Source organism: Corapipo altera, unplaced genomic scaffold (genome assembly GCF_003945725.1).
Source record: "Corapipo altera isolate COAL_440 unplaced genomic scaffold, ASM394572v1 22b, whole genome shotgun sequence".
Lineage (NCBI taxonomy): Eukaryota > Metazoa > Chordata > Aves > Passeriformes > Pipridae > Corapipo > Corapipo altera.
In genome coordinates, this window is record NW_020884876.1 from 23,360,652 (window position 1) to 23,381,151 (window position 20,500).

At 45.1% G+C, this 20,500-nt stretch overlaps 1 protein-coding gene across 5 annotated transcripts in view; it reads left to right on the forward strand.

The window, feature by feature from the left end:
* The first annotated feature begins 692 nt into the window (after positions 1–692).
* The window catches only part of LEF1 (lymphoid enhancer binding factor 1), a 70,298-nt gene continuing 50,490 nt past the window's right edge, over positions 693–20,500 (forward strand). For 3 of the 5 annotated variants that reach the window (XM_027635569.1, XM_027635568.1, XM_027635571.1), the window contains exons 1-3: positions 693–905; positions 1,740–1,803; positions 3,276–3,409. In XM_027635569.1, coding sequence (XP_027491370.1) covers positions 696–905; positions 1,740–1,803; positions 3,276–3,409 — 408 coding nt within the window. In that variant the 5' untranslated portion in view covers positions 693–695. The remainder of the gene's footprint in view (positions 906–1,739; positions 1,804–3,275; positions 3,410–20,500) is intronic. The other 2 variants (XM_027635572.1, XM_027635573.1) reach the window with 2 other exon arrangements.

The window sequence follows — 20,500 nt, forward strand, 5'->3', positions numbered from 1 at the left end:
GGGGGGGGGGGCACTTCCCCGCCCGTTCCATCCCTCCCTCCTGTCCTCCCTCCCTCCCTCCTGGGGCTGTTTCTTCCTCGGCCCCCCGCCCCTCGCGGTGCCGCCGAGCCGAGCCCAGCCGTGCCCGGAGCCGCGGACGAAGCGGCAGACAAAGGCCCGGTGGGTGCGCGCCGCGGGTAGCGCCGTCCCCTTCACCCGGGACGCCCCCTCCCCCCGCCCGGTTCCCCCCAGCCATTTTAACTCGGTCCCGCCGGGTTGGTGGCAACTTCAGTCGGAGGCCAAACTTCGGCGGGTTCCGCTCCCCACCGCGTCCCCTCACCCCCAGGGGTGAGCCCGACTCCCGGGGGGTTGAAGAGGGGGTCGGGTCTCTTGAGGGGCGGTCCCCGGCGCGGTCGGGACACAAGCGGCTGTATTTCGATCTATTCCGGCCGTGCGGCGCGTCGGGGCGAGGGTCGCCGCGGGGTCTGTGCCGTGCGGGAGCCGCGGTACCTCGGCCCCGAGGGGGCGGGCGGACAGGCGGGGGTCTCCAGCTGCCGAGAGCAACCCCGAGGAGTTCACGGGATTTTTCCTTCTCTCCTCCTTCTTCTCCTCTCTCCTCCTCCTCCGCCCTCCTCCTCCTCCTCCCCCCGCTGCTCCTCCCGCTCCCCTTCCCGCGGCGGGCCGGCGGCCGCAGCAGACGCCGCGCTGCCGTGAGGATGCCGCAGCTGCCGGGGGCCGGGGGCGGTGGGGGGGACCCGGAGCTCTGCGCCACCGACGAGATGATCCCCTTCAAGGACGAGGGGGACCCCCAGAAGGAGAAGATCTTCGCCGAGATCAGCCACCCCGAGGAGGAGGGCGACCTGGCCGACATCAAGTCCTCTCTCGTCAACGAGTCCGAGATCGCCCCCGGCGCCAACGGGCACGAGGTGCGCGGCCGCGGGGGCTCCGCGGGGCAGCGCGGAGCGGAGGGTCGCGGGATGCCGGCGGGCTCCGGCCCCCGCCGCGAGGGAGGGGGGGAGCTTCGGCGGGGCACTGAGGAAAATCGTGTTTCCCAAATTTGCCCTAAAAAAAAAAAAAAAGGAAATAATCCCATCCCAACTCCCGTCTCCGTAGGTGCGGCGAGCATGGCCAGTCGCTCTCCGCGCCCGAGATTGGGCTGGAGGGGGTGGCCCCTTCCGCGCTTCGGCCCGGGATGAGAAAGTTGCCGCGAGTCCCCCGACGGTGCGGTGGTATTAAACCTCAAGCAGCCATGAAATTTCTTCAGTAAAATCAGCGGGGTCGGAGCATTAGCCGTAAACTCTTTAAGGGATTTGCATAAAACTGTTTGGGAAGAAATTCCCGACGCTAAAACAACTTCAGGACGAGCGGGGAACCTGCCTTTTAAAAAATTTTGCTTAATTTTAATATTTTTTTCCCTTTTTTTTCCTAAAGATATGGTAAGGAGGGCAACCTGATTTTCATTATTATTATTTTTGGTATCATATTACCAAGAGCGTTTTGACCTCCAAAGCTCCAAATATTTTCCAGAAATTAGCCCCGTTCATTAAGTTATTCACGTTTTCATAAAACGATCGTATACACAAACGTTTCTGGTACCGTTGCCTTCCAAGAGACTTAAGAGGAAAAAGAGAGATGTTTATCTCATGCTCTAACTTTTTTCTTGCTTCAAGAACCTGTAGTGCTGTGATCGATAAATGAGCATCCATACAATGACTTTTCTTCTTTTTCTTCATTTCTGACGGTGGATTCCTTGCGATCAGGTTTCCAGACAGACTCAAGCACAGGATTCCTACCATGATAAAGGCAGAGAGCACCCCGAGGAAGGTGAGAAGCGCGCAGTCCTGACAGGCAATATTAGTCTTATTAGTCCCTCTGTGATCGTCCACACAGTCCTTACACTGCAACTTGGTTTCTTATGGGAAACATAAATTTACTACCTTTTGGGGAAGAGGGATACCAGAGTGCTTTCAAAGCGCATTTAAAAATGAGATGAACATGTAGCACGTTTATCTTGAGTGACCAAATGGTGTTTCAGTTGTTTAGAAACTGATAAGTAGGCCAAATGGATCTTCACTGAAGAACTATTTTTAGGATATCAGCTTGAACCTATCTCTTCACTCATACAGTGCAGAGTTGTGTTCAGAAAACCTTCTTTTTTCGCCATAACCAAAGTCTGTCACTTAAATCTCCTCTTCCATATCTAAGCATGGGCAGACCTCTTGTTTTTTTTAATGAACCAGCTGGTTAATTTTAATTGAGGAGGACAGAGGAAATAGCAGAATTCATTGAATATCACTTACAAAGCTGGACACGCGTTCAAAGAATGTGTGCTGTGAAGGATGGGAGATTATGTTTAAAATTAAATACTTATTATCACAAGCTAAACCAAATCATAAATTCCGTGTGAAGACAGATACAGTTCAGTCCTGGTGCTTTGCAGGACCCTGTGGCAATCTTCCTCCAAATTTGTCATTAAGCAGCCTAAAAGCAACAATGTCCATGCTCACAGCATTTTGGCAGTGAGAGAGAGAGGTGCTCGGCTCTGGATAGTTTTCTTTTCAGCCCTGCATCTCCTTAAAACCTCACTTTTAAATAGTGTCATTGTGAAGGGGCATATAGGTGAGAGACCTATTCACCCCCATTTTCAGGACCTGGACCCAAATACTTTATTTTCCTACCACATAGCCTCCCTCTCTTGGCTTCCCTCTTGACTGTAGTGCCATGTGCATTCAACAGCCCCCCTCCCAAATTGTTCGGATCTCCTTCCAAGCCAGCCTCTGCCCTTTATTTGTTCCCCGTGAGCGTAGCCAGAATGAATTGTTTGCTGCAGAGTGGCTCAGTAAGAGAAGGAAATTATTACATCTAGTTATCACCGCCCTATCCTCCCTTTCCTAACAATGATGTTGGAAACCCATACTGGCAATATTTCTAAATCCACAAATCCTAGAGGCATGTACAAAATTGGGGGAAACTGCTCTTTGAGAAATGTGATGTCATTGCTGATGTTTGTACCTTGATTTGAATGGAAACTAGCAAAATAATTTGGTTCCTCTGAGGCTGGTTCTGTATTATAAACTCCTCACTGAGAGTACTTGCTCCTTTAAGAATTAACTCTTCCTAAAAAAATGTTATTACGAATTGCTTCGGACTGCTCTCTGTCAGCAATAATTTCCATGAGTAAGGAAACATTTGCATGCAGAACATTTTTATATATACACAGTACCTGTTTAAGTGCTCTTAACTCACAAGAAATGCATATGTGGGGAATAATGTAATCATTGTTTCGTCTTCCATAGGAAAGCATCCAGACAGTGGCTTATACAGCAAGGGACCATCATACTCTGGTTATTCTGGGTATATCATGATGCCAAATATGAATAACGACCCATACATGCCTAATGGATCTCTGTCGCCACCCATCCCCAGAACAGTGAGTTATCTCTTCCAACGACTGTTTTTGGCAAGCTGTGTTTCCTCCTGTTTGGTCTGCAGAGTCTTTTCATGATGGGGTTTTTTGGGTAGCTTCAGTTACGGTGAAGGTTGAGCTTCTGCTGTCCAGGACCTCTGTCCAGTGAAGTTTGAGAGCTCTTAGAGGTGTTGGTCATGATGACGGTGGAAAAGCTGAGATTAATGTATCTGAACAGGACTAGAGGCTTTCTTGGGGGGGAGACCTGGTTTATGACCGTAGGGTAATGTGTGGCGGAATGATGTAAATGCCGTCTTTGTAGTGACTGGGACAGATATGAATTTTCTGGCTTTAACTTTTCATTTGTTGCGGAAAATCAAGGAAGCGGAACTGCTAAAGTTGCATGTTAGAAAGATGAGAAGATTGGAATTTTTTTTTTTTTGCCTTCAGATGTGGCATTGCTCTCTGCTGATTGATATTTGTTTCTGCCGTCAGTTGGTCTGCGTGAAGGCTTTATCTATCTGGCAGCATTGCTTTGAAACATACTCTGTATATCTTCAGCCACAAATTGTGAAATGGTCGTTTAGGAATTAATATCAACCATGATGCAGTAGTTACAGCTTTCCTTTACGTTGTGGCGGGCACTGATTCTTCCAGGTTGGTCCCTCTGTTTCCGTTGGTGTAGATGCATGTTTGATAGATTTTAATGTACTTTTAATTTTGGACAGTCAATTCCCATTTGTTTTTGTAAACCTCTTGGTATACATATAAAACAGTGGAGCGGCAATGTTAAAATGAGCTGTGGAAATTATATTAGCACAATCTGAGTGGAGTGGGAAAAAATTTGGTTGTAGGCATCCTGCTGAAAAAAATGCCACTGCTGTTGTGTGTGCTGTGATATAAGAACCTGGATACTGTTATTTCCCTCTGATAAAGCAGTTTTCCCTCTTACTGGCTCTTAGATTTTTACTTGGAGGTCTCTGTCAAATAACTGGCATTGTTTTGCCCTCCAGTGTTCCTGATTTTTATTCAGGGTTGTGGCATTTGACTTCAAAAACAAAAAAGAAGGGGGCCTGATCTGTACTGGTAATTTCATAGTAGTAAAACACGTTAAATTAGTGTATGTTTGGAGTCGGAATGACAAGGTACTTTGGCACTGGGAAGAACATGGATCTGTCCTTTTTGTATGCCCCTGCATTTGAAAGGTGCAAAAACTCATGCAGTATGTTGCTTTCTATAGCTCTGGGGTTTTTTGTGTATAAATTCCAGTTCAGAGGCCTATAGCCATTTAGGGTGACGCATGATGACCATGGTCTGTTGTTATTTGTTGTTGTAAACGCTGTTCTGCAAACAACTTCTGTTCGGTTGTATTGTGGGGAAAAGGATGCAGGTTTTCAAGAGGGCATTGAGACTCAAACCTGCCCTTTTGAGGACCGGGAAACTTTTTTTTACCCCCTCTTTCCTGTGTTATCTTCCTAAGAAAGTCCCGAGTGCTGGTGTATGGCTTTGAACAACAAAATCCAATTTAATTATTCGCTGAGGATTTTCTCCACGTATGTGTGCTGTGGGACTGCCGTTCTTTACTGATCTGGTGTTAATGCTCTCAGAATATCATCTTGCAGAGGCTCTGGTCTCAGGTACTTGAGGAACTATCCTTTGTGGGTACATTGGAGGGGAGAAAGGGGGGGAAATGCATCTTCTTTCTAATTGTAAAGCTGCCTGCTGAACATCCGAGGGGCTAATTTAGTTCAGTGCTGCTCTTGCATGTCAGAGCAGCACTACTATTTCAGTAAAATAGTGCTGTTGCAGGGCTGCAATGTTGACATAAACCTGGAGTTCTTTCAGTTTAACCACAAGGCTACACGCTTGAGTTATTAAATAATTTTTTTGTTTAATTGAACTATAATCTTTGTTAGTCTCCTAGCTGACAGTTGAGTTTTAATGCGTGCAAGATCAAAACGCCGCATCCAGGAGATGACATGCTCGCTCGCTCCATGGCTTACCACAGCTCCAGCACCAGGGTGCTGCTCACCTTTGTTGGGGTCCCAACCACCGACCTGAAGGTTTGCTCTGACTCCCCTTCTCAGGGCAATGTGCCGGGGCTGGGGGGGGGTGGCAAAGAGCAGCTGAGATCATCAAGCACTGGAAGTGGAGGTCTCCCCTGGGGTGTCAGTCCCCAGCCATTTGTGCGTGGTGTGTACCTGCGCCCTGCTATTTGCATGACAAAGACACTTCTTGTTGATGCATCTGTTGCCTGGAGGTGTTAGCCGGGATTAAAAAGCTGCCCCGGGGCGCTGAGTCTTTTTTCCGCCTTGGAAGGACCTGCTGCCTTCAAACCACCCCAGGGGATGCATCCCTGGGGAATGTCATCCAGACACAGGACGAGGACCATCTATGAGGAGGGAGAGCAAAGCTTTCTTGGAAAGGGAAAAAAGTTACTTTCATCAGGATATGTAGGGGGACAAAAAAAGCCCTTTTTTAAAAAAAGAAAAGGCAAATGCTTTACAAGCCTGCTTTGTAAAATTAAAAGTACAAATCTATAGGCAGACACAACTTGTCTAATAAACCATAGAAGAAGGAAACTGAAGTGTAATTTCAGTGCAGCTTTTGGAAGGAAGAGAGTGTATGACAAGGATTTAGAATCTTCCAAAGCCTGCTAGAGTGGTTTTGTCTTCCTCATTCTCCCCCCCACCCTTTTTTTTAAAATTTCTTATTTTTCTGACAACTGATTTACTTCTTGCAAGTTGTATTTGTGGGAACAGGAGAGCATTAATTGCAAGTTCAGGTACAAGCCTCTTGCCTCAGTATGTATTCTTATCAGATAGCAGGGTAAGTGGAAAAGCAAAGCAGTTGGTTTGGGTGGCTGCAGGAGAAGTGGCATGTGATGGTACTAAAACCACAGTAACACCTGGTGAATGTGCATCCTGTGTGCTCGAGATATCTTCTGGTGGTTTCTCAGCATTACAAGGGTACTGAAGATGGGAGGTGGAGACAGCTGTTTGTTTTCTAACCTGTGGGTTTTTTCTTACTCTTTGGTTAACAAGACTAGTTTTGGGGTGGCAAACCTTTCTTGTCTGTTTGATGGGAACGTGGGAACAAAGGAGGTGACTGAAGGAGAATCATTTCTCTGTGTTGTAAATTCATCCAGAAAATAATTTTGTCTTTGTTTCTCCCTCATTCCCCATGAATTAAACTTCCTAGGGAAAGACAGAGGATTTCTGCAACCTCTCTTTTGCCTGTTCTTATGTGTTCTTGGGGATCTGGCTCAACTGTCTCTTTGTAGCTGCTGGATGTGTTAAATAGGTCGGAGGATACTATAAACATCTTATGGCAACTTGCAAAACGCAACATATCTGTTTGAAAATGATGAGGAATTCTGCTGAAAGAGTTTGAATGCTAGGGACAGATCAGGACCTCCCTAGCCCAAATTTTGGATATTCCTTGTGTGCTTCTGCATGGCAGGAGGTAGGGGGTTAGTTCCCATCTTGAAGAGCTAACATTCCAGGAGAAATCGTGAGAATAATGTGGTCAGAAGGAAGAATGAGGGTAGAAATAGCAAAAATGAGTGGGTATAGAGCCTCAGTAAGAGGGTTTTGTTTCCCTAGCTGCATCTTGCTGTCTCTCTGATTCACTCAGTTGTGGGGAATTTTTGTGATCCCAAGGGGAATATATGGGAGCTGCAGAAGGATACAAACCTGCTTTTTCATTATATTGCCTTTTCATGGGAGTTTGCTTCTTCTGACTATGCAATTATGGGGAATTGCTGGGAGCTGTGGTCAGCTGAAACCTCTGTGGCCCAACATGAAATAGGGTTTCACAGCACTGATGTTGGGGCTCAGCTCCTGCTCCTGTATCAGCCATCAGAAAGCTTTGCACTAATTCCCAGGATGGCATCAGAGCAGGATGCCCTGGGGCCCTTAGGCAGCTGTGGTCCTGCCACAGACCTCTTCCCGCCACAACCTCAGACCTGTGCCTAAGGAAATGGGTTGCACGGGCAGCTGAGGGGCTTGACAAGCCAGAGCTCACCCAGGACTGGAGCTGTGCAGCTTCACCGTGCACGGTGCATGTCTTTTCTCAATGAAGTTGAATGTTGCCAGTTGAATGATGTCAAATTAGCTCCTTAAATAGCTTTGAAATCAGGCACAGAGGACCACAAAGCTTCCTGACTCTATGGAAGCAGAACTTGATGGAGTTTACTACAGTTTGCCCAGAGAGGAATTTTAACAGTATTTTCTGAGAAGCTCAGTGAGTTGCACTAAATGCCAGTACCAGGGAAGAATAGGAATCTGCTCAGTGCTAATAGAGGGATCTCACTGCTGCAAACACGTCTCTCAGCTGCTCTGACTCAAACATCACAGCTGATCAGTCTAAGATACGAATCTGTGAAACACGAACCCAAGCTGTGAATGGTCCTGGGCTGAGTTTTGGTGGTGCTTTCTTTCTCCCACTTAATGAAATGAATCCTCTATTTGGAAAAGGGGGCAGAAGTTACGCAGTGCCTCTAGGTTGTCCTTGTCTGAAGCTTGATCTGGTTGCTCATGATAAGATGGCATTATCCAGATAGAGTCTTAGGTATGTAATTCATCATTACTGTGGTCTTTGGCACATACCAGTGAAGAAAACACCCTTTCTGCTTTTGCTGCCTTCTCCTTGTCAGGCTGATGCAATTAGCAAATCTATCTAACTGTGAATGGGCAAGGGGAAAAGAAAATGTTCTCCTGGTGTCTCAGTGCAGGGGCAAGAATTGCATGTGTGTGGCTTCAGCGGAGGCATTATCAAAAACTCCACCCATTACAAATCATCAAAGCTGAAGCTTTTGTATAGCAATATGTGTGTATGCTTATGTCCTAAATATCCTTTTTTCTATATATCTAGGAGTTAATTCAATATAAACTTTAAATGGTAGAGCTGCTACTTACTTTTTAAAGTGGTTTAAAAGCAAAATGTCATTCCTGTCTCTTCTCCAACTTAATCCCAGCCCAGAAAAAATGTTAATAAGAATAGCTTGTTATGGGCTGCAAGTGCCAAGGAGGATATGGCTCAAGAAGAAAGCCTGAAGCTCCACAGGTTCAGGCATCAAAAGAGGAAAAGACTTTTTCCAGATAGTTGCTGTGCTGCATGGCTGCAGGCATTGAAAAGCCTGGGTACCGCAGGCCTGGCTTCTCTTGAGTACTTAACTTCTGTTTATAGTTAGGGAAAACGCCTCCTGATATGGGAAGGAAATAACCCACACAAAAGCAATTTAATGCTGCAGTGATGTTTCTGAAGTCTTATTAGAGGCATGTGCTTTTTTTTTCTCAGTAGCAAAACACTGTACCTCTCAAGAAGACAAACATACAAGAGTCCTTCTTGATTTGGATCCTGCAGATTTTGCAGCCTGCGGTCTATGTGGTGTGTGTCCTGCTGTGATCTCCTGTGCTGCTCTCATGTGGATGGACAGTGATCCAGCGTGTGGCTGGTTCAAGGGAAATGCTGCTGTGAGCTGGGCAGTCTGTGCGTCCTCGATCTGCTGCAATCAGGCTGTCATCAGTGCATGTCCTCCCCACTGCTGCAGGGAAGCCATGTGCTGTGATACTCCATTTGTGCGTAAATGGCTCCCAGACACCCCAAACTGCTTCTGTCCTGGCTAGCAGGCATTTGTCTCTAAGATGGTTTTGGCCATAAGGCATATTTGGCATCACAACTGTTCTCATCTGGCTATTGGGTTTGGTCCCTTTCTGCAGGACACTGGTGGCAGGCGGCACAGCTGCTTGGCTTTGGGGATTAGTGTCTCTGTTGCTCTGGCCCTTCATAAGCACTAGATTCACTTAAGAAAATTACATTCAGAATAACTTAATCTAGCAACCCAGTGGCTTCTATTTGAGACTTGAGTCTTGTGGATATGTTTATTTAGTTTGGGTTTCCCACTTCAAAGGAATCTGTCCTCTCAGCAAGAAAGTGATTGAGCACTTAAATAAAAACGTATTCATTGAATCTTTGGGATTGAGCTAAAAGTGCAGTAGGGAGTTAACACATGCACCAACTGTGCTAATCAGTCAGGGATTGCCTGTTCTCCAAAAGGGGAAGAAAAGTGATCTGAACTGCCTGAGGAAAGGTGTCTGGCCTTCCTGTGGCTTTTGGTGGTGGTGTTACTTGCTGGTGCTTCAGTTTGAGAAGAAAGACCTAGAATATTTTTGTCTGTTATCTTCAAAGTTACCAAATCCCTTGTGTAGAAGAGCATTTTCATGGAGCTGAAAGGTTGACTCAACGATTGTTTATTTGTTTATTGGCTGTGGATATAGGTAAGGTTGATGCATAAAATCAATAACGTGAGCTTAGTCAGCAAAAATTATGAGTGTAAAGTTACAAGGCTGTGACTGAAGATTTATAAAATGGGCAGTTTAACTTAAAAAATAAGTGTACTGCTGTCACCCGCTGTGACACATAAACCAGAGAATTGCTTTGGCTAGGAGTTATTAGGCAAGCCAGAAGGCAGCTAATGCCGCAAGCGTCTGTCTATCCAAGCACTTTCAGTATTCTAGCTCTGTGTTTCAAACAGTGCAGCGCAAGTCAGCGGGCAGGTCTGCTTCACCCAGACCAGGACAGGGGGAAACAGTGTCTTGGGAGCATGTGATATCATGCACGTGTTTGCCATGAGGTACCTTCTGACAATACTGGTGCTTCAAATGAACAGGGGTGCACAACTGCGTGTGCTCCTGGAACGAGGCAGCCCTAGTAATGCTGCGTTGGCAAAGAACAGGAGAAAGATGTTTGTGTGACCTTTTTTTTCCCCTTCCTTTTCCTTTCTTTCTTCAAAGTTTGAAACAGGCTGTTGCTGTGCATCCAGTGCAATGCCAGGCACTGCGTATACTTGACAGCCCTGCTCTGAGAAACCTGGACATTGTGGAAGCTGCAACAAACCCCACAGTGACAGCAAAAGTAGTGAGATTTCACAGAATTGAAAGGCACGATGCTGAAATCCCATGGATCCTGATGGCAGCTCGGCTTCCCCCTTAGCTGACTTGGACAGCTGGATGGGGCTGCAGTCATTATCAAAGAAAACCAGTCCAGAAACTGTTTGATTCTTCATATATGTTCAAAAACAGGGAAAGGGAACATGAAACTTTTGTTGGGCAGTTTTGTTGGCTCAGAGGTGGACAGCGATGAGCTCTAAAATGCTACTCCTCTAGGCTTTGTATTTCTGGGTTGGAGTCCTAGTGATGCTGGCTTCTCAGAGCCAACACTCTGTAACTGGTCACTTAGCTATGCTATATGGCTCTATTTCTTCAATTTTCTGCCTTTTTCTATATTTAAAACTGCCTCAGAGACTTATCTTTGTGACTGTCTGTTGTCTCTCCACAGTTTTGGCATATCTTCTTGCCTTGATCTTTCTTCATCCATATCAAATCTTGCATTGGCAAGCTTTGTCAAGCATAAAAAAAGTACAATATGGAGGTGAGGATTAAAGGTGTCAGCACATGTCAAGCGCAGACTGCACTCTGGGAGAAGGCTTTTTGCCTGCCGATGTGCTAAAATGCAGATAAACTGTGTCCAGTGATGCAAATGTGTTTACTTTGCTAAAATGCCACAATCCAGTGATTTGTTGAGGGTCTCTAGTTTCTGAAGTTTGGGTGGTACTGTATCAGGTTTAGGAAGCCTCAGTTACAGAGTGGTGAGTGTGTTTTTGCTTGCACTTTATTCCCTTCCCCCCATCCTGTACTTCCTTCATTGCAGTTTTGTATCATTCCCATGTACTCCCACAGTGAGCAAGGTTCCTGTCACCAGCTTATGTTCTGTCCCATGCAGCAATCCCTTAAAACACTGTGGCGCATCTTCCCAAATTAATTTTTACAAAGTGACTTTGTTCTCACATCTGTGCCCTCTCCTCAGTATAGGGTTTGTGCAGCTTGTTTCATGGTGTGGCACTCCTTGTGGTCTGGTTGACAGCTCTTGTTTACAGGAAAGTTTGGGTGAAACAGGAGAATAGCTGGTCTTGACCCAGTGCAGGGATCCCTCCAAACTGGGGGAGACTCTGATTTGTCCCCTCAATGCCTGCACATGGATTAGCCCCTGAGAAGTGTAAAAATTGTCCCTTTGTTCACATAAAGGTCCTCCTCTTTCAAATACAAACGTACAAACAGGTTCAGCCTCTTGGGGAGTTTTTGGGAGTGGGGCAGGGGAGAGCAGGTGGGTGAGGGTCAGGGAGCTCAGAGCAGTGGGGCAGGCTGTGGGAGGCCTGGGTCCCCTCCAGCCTGCTGGAGATCAACATGGAAAGAGAAGTGAGCTCACCCAACTGGCACTGGGGAGAGCTTTTGAGGATATTGAGGAAATAAGCCATACAGGGAACGTACTAGAATACATTTTGAAAAACATAAGCAATTAAAATAATTTACCTCGAAGAGTGTCCCTTGTTTCGCTGCCCTCTGACACTAGCTGGGCTGTATTTTGGTCTGTTTTTTACTGCTTGATTGCCTCCCGCCCGCAACTGAAATTCAACGTGTTTTTTAAGTTTGAACCGAGCACGTTGGATTTGGAAAATTTGTTCCTCAAAACCTTCTCTCTCACACATTATTTCGTGTCTTAAATACCCCTGCTAGAGGGAGAAAAGGAAGTTTTGCCGGATTTAAAGGAAAAAAAGAAATAAAACTTTAAAAAGCTTAGCTCTTAAGTGTGTGGATTTTTCAGCTTTTGTTGAGACTTTTTTTTCCTATCTCAATTATTTTGAGAATATTTCTAAGATAATAGTGCAGAGATCCTGTTTTAGATGTAAATCTTCAGAAGGAAGGCTTGGACTAGGAGAACATGAGAAAATGCTGATTTATTAGGCAACTACCCAGACAGTTTGACAGCACTATTGCAAACACTTTTTTTTTATAACTGGCAACTATAATCTTCTTATCGGAGTGACCTGTAAAAGGATGACTTCATACTTAGTAATAAGGAAATATTAAGAGACTGTAGGAGAGCTGGTCAAAACACTATTTTGCTTGAAACATTTTTTAGTTCAAGGGCTCGTGTGTAGGAAGCTTTCCCTCCTTCTTTGAAACTTTAAATCCTTCCTTTTATTTCCTTTTCTTTCCAGGGATATACGTGTAAATGAGAGTAGTACAGGCTAATGGGGCAGAACAATAAATATTCTGTCAGGAAATGTGGCTTAATCAAAACCAGTTCAGAACCCCTGCGTTTTGGGCACAAACAGACTTATTAGGAGAAAGAGATCTCAGAGGTAGGTTTGTGAAGCTTGTCTTCCAGCCCTGGCTCCAGGACTGCAAGTAAATACAGCTGAATAGTTAAACAGTTGTGCTCATTGCACAAAAAATGCCCTCCTCTATTAAATGAGTCTTTCTGGCCAATGCCTAGTGGACAGATTATTTTTTCTGGTTCAGCCAGCAGAAGAGCCTACAGGTGAGTCTTGTGTTTGTTTCTGGAGGTAATGTGTCACAGCCCAGGAGCCTGTAGGTCACAAGTCAGCTGTGGGCTGATGTTGGCCTTTCTTGTGTTACCTGAATCTACTCTCCTCTGCCGGGTTCCCCCAGGAGGGGATGGCTGGTTAAGCCAGTGGCTGAGATTTGAGCCTAGGAGGTTAAGCCAGGACTGGGAGAAATGCCTGTGGTATCATAAGTGCCACTGGTAAGTTATAGCTGTTTCGGGGGTGGAGCAAAAGTTTGTGCTTGCGCAATTAAGCATGAAATAGGTAAATTCTGTGTATAATTGCCCAACCTAGAGTCTAGCATGAGGACGTGACCCGTGGAAATCACAGCACGTTAAGTGGCTGCCGGCAGATTCCTGAGAGGTATCCCTGGTGCCCATGCTGGCACGGTGTGTGTGTGTGCATGTGTCATCTGCCTCCCTCCACCCTGCTCCCAAAAGCAAAGGCACAGTCTGGGAGGGGGCTTCTGCAAATGAGGACCTGAAAAAGCAACATTTGTTCAGCATCTTAGAGGAAGTTGATGGCAGAGGTGTTTCCCAAGTTCACTTCAGGAATTCACCTGGAAGACATCTCTCTTATAAACATTTGTTTCTTGGGATTGTTTTGTTTGCTTGGGTTTTTTTAGGAAAGCAGATGAGAAGTCTGAGAAAGTAAAAACTGTGATGTGTATGGAGGAAGGGAAAATAAGAGAATTAAAGCCAGTACAGAAAGAAAGTTTGTGTTAGTGCTGGCTCTGGCTGTGTTTCACACACAGCCTTTCAATGAAGGATCAAACAATCTACTGAAGTTTTTAAGTAAAAGCAAGAAGGGACCTAAGAAAATTAGCCTAAAATGTTCTTGTCAGAAAATTCTCATGTTCCCTCCCTACCATCGCAGCAGCACCCGTATCTTCCCACTTGGTTTTCTGTTTGCTCTCCCCTCTGTAGGGAAGCAGGCTGCTTGCCCTCAGCATCATTATTTGCCTCCCCCACTTTTGTCTCCATCCCTCTCAGAAGTTCAGTGCAAACATGGTTAGATAACCAGCACGGGGTGCTCCCTCTCCCAGGAACCTGCCATTGATTCATGGCTCTTGCACACAGTGCGCTGGGAACCGCTGACCAGGGCTTCTCAGCCAGCTCCCCTGGCACCGGTGTGATGGGGCCTTTGTTGTTTACCATGAGGATGGGAGGAACTCAAAGCAGCTTTTTAGGATTGCATGGTGGGCACCTGCTGAGGCCTCAATAATGTCCGTACCCTGCTCTTGGCAGCCTCTGTTGAGAAGAGTGGTTTGCAAGGAGGTGTCGGCTGGTTTGAAGCTGGAGGCTTTAAACTTCTTCCTGGGCATCCTGAAATACCTACTGTTTTAATGAGCACCCAGGCTGTGTTCACTGTGCTTCTTGAGCAGTGTGCCCTAGTGCCATCGCCTCCCTGGCATTACCTGGGTCATCGGTGGTGTTATCTTTTTTTCTTCACAGCTCTGTAGCTGCAGCCTTTAAATTGTGGCCACGGCTGGCAGCTGCACATTCCCCAGCACCACAGCCAAAATTAAAACTTAGTTTGTTGCGGTCCTGCATGTCAGGTTGAAGGGATTTCAGTTCCTGATTTCAGGAACTGGTGAGGTTTGTTGTCAGAATCCCCATCGCTCCCTAATGTGGTCACCAAAGAATCCTGCATGAAGAGAAGTTGTGCCCCTGCTCAGGCACAGAACGCTGCCTGTGCAGATTATGGAGTGGGCTGCACAGGGTTAAAACCTGGCAGGCAGCCTGCAGGTGCCTCTTTTGGGCTAAATAGTGTCTCTTGAATTTCACTGAATAGCTGCAAAAAAGTAGCAAGTTTTCAAAGAGAAGTATCAAGTGAAAACTCTGTAAGTGAACACAAAAGTCCCTGGAAGGGAAAAATTAGCAGTAATTACAGTAAAACATACTTTTTCATCATAGTAATGTTTCACGCTGGAAGGTAAGGTTGCAGCATCATGTAAAGGTTATTCCTCTGCTATTTCTTCATAGTGTTTTGGAGACCTTTGCAACGCTGTTCGTGCCGCTTGCTCAGTTTCTGGGGGCAGGCATTCGTTTCCAGATGCTTGAGACTCCTTGTGGGATAGGCAGAAGTTGAATTAGCTGTTCTGTAGATAATGGCAGCAGATACCTCTGTTTACAGTGACTACTCCAGCTCTCTGTATCTTGGCACTCTTTCCTCAGTGTTGCTTTATGAGCATCCCTCTGGTTATCAGAGTGAACACCAGAGCCACAAAGAATTAGTCCTGATTTAAGAAAGCAGGCTATGCAGAGGAAGCGGTAAATTTGTTGGGGCTGGCAGGAGAGTAGAAGGGGAGAAAAATCTCCAAAACCTTGGATTAACACAGAAAAGACTTCTGACTTGATACTAAAAAAACTATAAGGTTTTGCATCTTGGTAAAGAGCTTGCTACGTTTGACTGTAATTTCACCCTCAGTATGGTTAGTGTGTTAAGGAACAGTGAAAGTGAAAATGAGAGTTTCCCAGCCTTGAAATGACAGGGACATAAGCTTGTGTCCATAGGGAGAGAGGCCATATCCCTTTGCTGTTGTCTCTGAGTCAGGGTTTTAATGACTACAGGGAGGACAGGAGTGTTAGTACAGCAGAACAAAAACGATACAGCTAAGAGGAAATTATTTTTATTGCTAATACATGGGTGCTCATAATGTTTAATTCTTTGCAGCTTTTGCTTTATTTGCACATTCTTCCTTCCTCACCACTCTGCACACTGTAGTGGCAGTGACCATATTTCAAAATTACTGCTCTTAAAGGCTCCTATTCAGTGGTTTTACCATGAATAAAAATATTTGTCAAAGTAGCAGTGGTGCTTAGACTGGGCAGTGTACGCACAGAGTGGTTCAGCTGCTGTGTCCTCCTGGGCTCTTGCTTTTTGCATTCTCATTATCCCCTTCCCCTTTCCGAAACGTTTTTTCAGGGTAGTGTAGACGTACGAACATTTAATCAAAGTTTAGGACAGTCTTTCTTAATAGAGATTTACTTTTGTTTTCACTAGCAAAGCCAGATGAGGAGAGAGGAGGAGCGTGGGAGCATTTGATGCCCCTGAAAACAATATTGTGGCAAGAGTGGTTTTAAGGCAGCCCAGGAGTTGTCTGTAAAACTGCAGGAGAGGTACTTTCAAAGAAAGCTTTGCAGTATTTTATACTTTTAGGTCATTATTTATCTTTTTAGGCAACTAATGGAGATTTAGAGTTTGTTTGCCATGTGCTGTGTGTCTGGTTTACGGTAAGGGAACTGTTGTCAGTTTGCTATATGGAGATACAGAGGGGAGACAACAGCCTGGGCATCTGCATTATTTTCCCTTGCATCAGGTGCTAAAAGTCACTAAATGTACCGTCAGTTACAATATTTTTTCCCAGTTTGACTTGCTTGCCCAGTTGTATTTTACTTCGACCTTTAGGCTTAAAAAAGCATGTGCATAATCAGTTCATTTTGTGTGGTCTAGGCTATAAAAATGCCCCCTCTGTTCTTTCCATATGAAAAACGTGGTTTTAATTTTGGGGAACTTATATAATTTTCTGTGCTTTCTTTTGTATCTCAGATTAAAAACAAATGCTCCCTTCCCCTAACTTTGCATGTTCCAATTACGGAGTTGTGAAAATAAGTCATCCTTCAGCTTTTGTTACTTTAAAACAGCTATCGGTGATGTCAGAGTCAATACTAAAAGCATTAAGAATGCTGGCAGAATGTAATGCAGCTGCAATCCAACATGATGTTGGAAATGGGGTTGAGAGCATAAAGGCTTTCCATATTCCCAGGGCGCACAACTGCTCGCGGCCTTGGCTTTGATCTCTTCAAAGGCTGCTGCCTCCTCCTAGATGGAGAGACTTGGCTGCCACTCGCTCGCATTGAAAAAAGGCAGAGGTCTCTATTCAGGCAGAAATCAATCACTGTGCAGAAACAATTATGTGTAATTCAACCATCATGAAAACAGGGTGAGATTATGGGTTTGTTACCTGAGTGACTGCGTGGAGATGGGGAGCAGCGGACGCGGGAGTCCTGCTGACATGCCACATCTTGATGACAATTATAGACACATGAATGATGTGGCGGGCGGGGGCGGCGAGATGACAAATGCTGGTCACGCTGTCCAGCAGAGCAGAAAATGAGGTTACAATTGGGAGATAATGTTTGCATATGTAACCATATTTCAGCAAGCTGGGCAACTTCAGGGAATAGCAGAGATGGGCGATCGTAAACAAAGTCAGTGTGTGCCATGACTATCAGCTTTCTGTGATGCAGAATGAGAAACCTGGGTGCCACGTCCTGAGGAGCTGCTTGTTTGAAACAGCCCGAAGGAATTTTTTGTCTGGGAGGAGGGAAGAATTGCCCAGAAAAAGGAGAAATCTCCTGAGTTTAGCCCTCAAAAGGCAGAGGAAGCAGACAAAAATCCTTCTCCGTCCCTATGTGTCTCGGGACAGGGTGGTATTAACATGGCAGTGAGTGATCGCTGTTTATGAACAGAATTAAGAAGCACATCTCATGTCTCCTGCCTTCCCCTCCCAGTGGGGATTTAGGCGAGCCTCATGGCAGCGCATCTCTGAGCGAGAGCATTTTTAGATTTGCATGGTAACATTTTGGCTGCAGTAGGCTGTCGGTAGTGTGACGTGATGCTCAAAATATCTTCTGATGTATAATGGCCTCCTTTAATTAGGAACTTTTTTTTCTTCCCCTGAGTGGTGAGCAATAGCTGACTGTCTTTATAAAGGGAACTAGCATGTGTAGTATCTGCCATGAGAATATTTATTTAAAGTATTATTGCCTATAAAGTCTCAAAATAGTTTTACTCCCCAAAAGGCAAAATAAAACACAGATGACTGATTATAAAATGGTATCCCTGCTCAGTTTGGTACACAGGATGAGCTTTACCTTTTATACTGCTTGGGCTTAGACATCAGAGGCCCAAGAAGCTGCTTTGAGTTACAGATCTTCAAACAATAAGTCAAAACAAAAAATCAATCCCTCCAGTCCCTGGGTGCAGTTAGCTGAAGATAAAAGAGAAAAATAAAGTTATGCTAAAGCAGATAGAGGAAAGGAACAGATATACCAAGGAAACACAGAGGACAAGTGCAGAGTTGAAGTGGGCCTAGTGTGAGCCAACATCAATGAATTTTTATCTTATCAAAAAGTTTTGGGGTTGCCAATTCCTTTCAAACTGGATCCACTCTGCTCCGAGGCTGCCTGAAGCGTTGTCTTCAATAAAAGTTTCTTCTCCCTACCCCCTGCATACCTCCCTCTCACTCCTAAATGTAATCACACACAGGGATTGGGCTGCACCTCAGTCAAGGTACGAAACTTCACTGCAGACTTCAAGAGCAAATTAAGGACTCTGATAGTCCCTTGTTATTACAAATATGAACTGAGATTTCTTTTTAAGTATTTGGTGAAAGCTGCATAATCTCAAAAAACATAAAACTGTTTCCTTCTGGGGATATTCCCCCTCACCCCGCCTCCCAATAAATTTAAATTACAAAGGAATTTTTTAAATAGATTTTTTTTTTAATTTAATGGAGTTTTTTAACCCTTTTTCATAGTTGATTCATGAAAATTTTAGTGTCAGTTAACTGTCTTGATTGAATCAAGTATGTGGCCTAAGCCTTAACCTATAAAGAAGAAAGCATCACACCCCAGAGTTGCAGTATGCAAGCAAACCCCTCTATGTACCTGTTCAGGACTGACAGCTCAGAGTTGTAACCGAATCAGAAAGCCTTCTTTGGAAAGAGATCTGTTGGCTTTGACCTTCTGTTTCTGTTGCATTTTTGGAAATGTTTATAATAGGGGTGAGCACATGTTTGTGTCCTGTTGAGAGGAGCTTGAGGTGTCTGTTGGCGTCCCTGACTCAAGACAGCTGGTGCTGGTACCAATACCTGCCGGTGGGCTTGTGAGAAGCAGACAGGAGAGGGTAATGCTTCAGGTAATAGCTAGTCCAACAGCAGAAGACACATTTATTCAACCAGAAGTGATTAATAGTAATGAGCTGATATTCAAAGGATTTGGGAAAGTCTTGTTGATGCACAACTTCAGGTCAGTAGCTGGTGTCTCAGGGCTTGTTTCCCATCCGCAGTGTGGCATAATACCCATTTCAGAGATGGGATAACAGAACAGAAGAGGAGGAATAAAGGGTTTGGGGTATGCAGATGAAAATATGGTGAGGGAAGGGGATTGCTCTTTGCTGAGAATTTGAGGGGGCGATTTCAGACAGCTGCCTGGTAACCTGGGGCTGGATCTTCTCACTGTTGAACTGCTGCCTTCACTGCTTTGAGAAAAACATAAAGCATGCTTTTCGACGTGAACAATTGCATGAGCTGCTACAGAGGTGTTTATGGGATTGTGAACTGAACGGGAAAAGGCTTAGTGAGTATGGATGTTACCATGAAACATGGTGTGGAAAATGTGACCCACACTGAAAAATGGTATCTCCAGTCTCTCTTTTCAATAAGGTGAAAGTTACTATAGCTAACTACCTAGAAGTGATGTTCAGCCAGTTATTGCCTTGAAAAAACACTTAAAAATCTGCAGCTTGATAATTATTTCTATTCATGTCTGGGTAGATTGCATCATGAAGATAATATTTTTTTAATTGCTTTAATAGTTCTCTTTATGGTTGTCTTCTTTGAAATGAGGAGCAACATGGCAGGATACCTCTGATCAGCACAGACTGCACAAGAAGCTGAACTGAAGCTGGAGGCTGCCCAGCTATATCTGGGTGTTGCATAGCCACTTTCATCCTTTACCAGTTTTGATTTCCTCCAGTCCCAGTTGCAGATGAAGTCTTATCATCAATAATTGTCAATCTTTCAAAAGAAGCATTTTATGTTTTTTGGAGGCAAAAAACAGGTCCAGTGCTTGGTACCCCAAATGCTGGGTATGGGATATACTGCTTACCAACTGGTGTGGTTTTGCAAAAGTTAGTGGGAGGAAGACCAGCAGTCCTTTGGACAGCTGATGCAGAGCAAAGACCACTGCAAGAGAATAAATCCTGCCCAGAGGATTTATTTATTTATCCTGCCCAGTGGAGGGGTATGAATGAGACCTGTGGTGTGTTCTTTTCTGTGTCCTTCCTGAAGGATGCTATGCACAAGCTGCAAAATGTGTTGGCTTGCAGGGCTTAAGCAGCCCAATCTGAAATGGAAAGTGCCTCAGCTTGAATTTAGGGAATAATTTTCCTTTTTTGTGTGTTTGCTTGAAGCATATGTTGAATGGGAAACAAAGGATGCAGGAGAGGTGAGTGGGAACTGCAGTGCTCTGCCAGGCCTCTCTGCCCCTTGTGCCCTGGGAAAGCAAGCACTAGTTGCTTTGGGAAGCATCTACCATCTCCCTTTCTCATTTAAAATATTTTGATTAAAGTATTGGAAACAAATATGTTGACTGGGCCTGGTTCCTCTCAGTGTGAGGCTTTTCTTTCTTTGCCTTTTTTGATCTGGCCTAGCTGAGCATCGCAGTAATAGCAGATAATTGACTTAGCCTGTGTCAACTCACGGCAGTACAGACTCAGTTATTTCAGCACTCCCAGTACAGTGTGCAGGGAATAAAACCAGTAGCTAAATGCTGCGTCAGGCTGGGATGGAGCAGGGGCTAAATGTAGAGCAAGGGCATGGCATGGAGGTGTGTGCTAAGGAGCTGGTTTACCTGTCCTGTGGCACTTAGGGAGTGCCTGGGAAGCTGGAGCTTGTGGGATGGTGGGCCAGGCAAAAT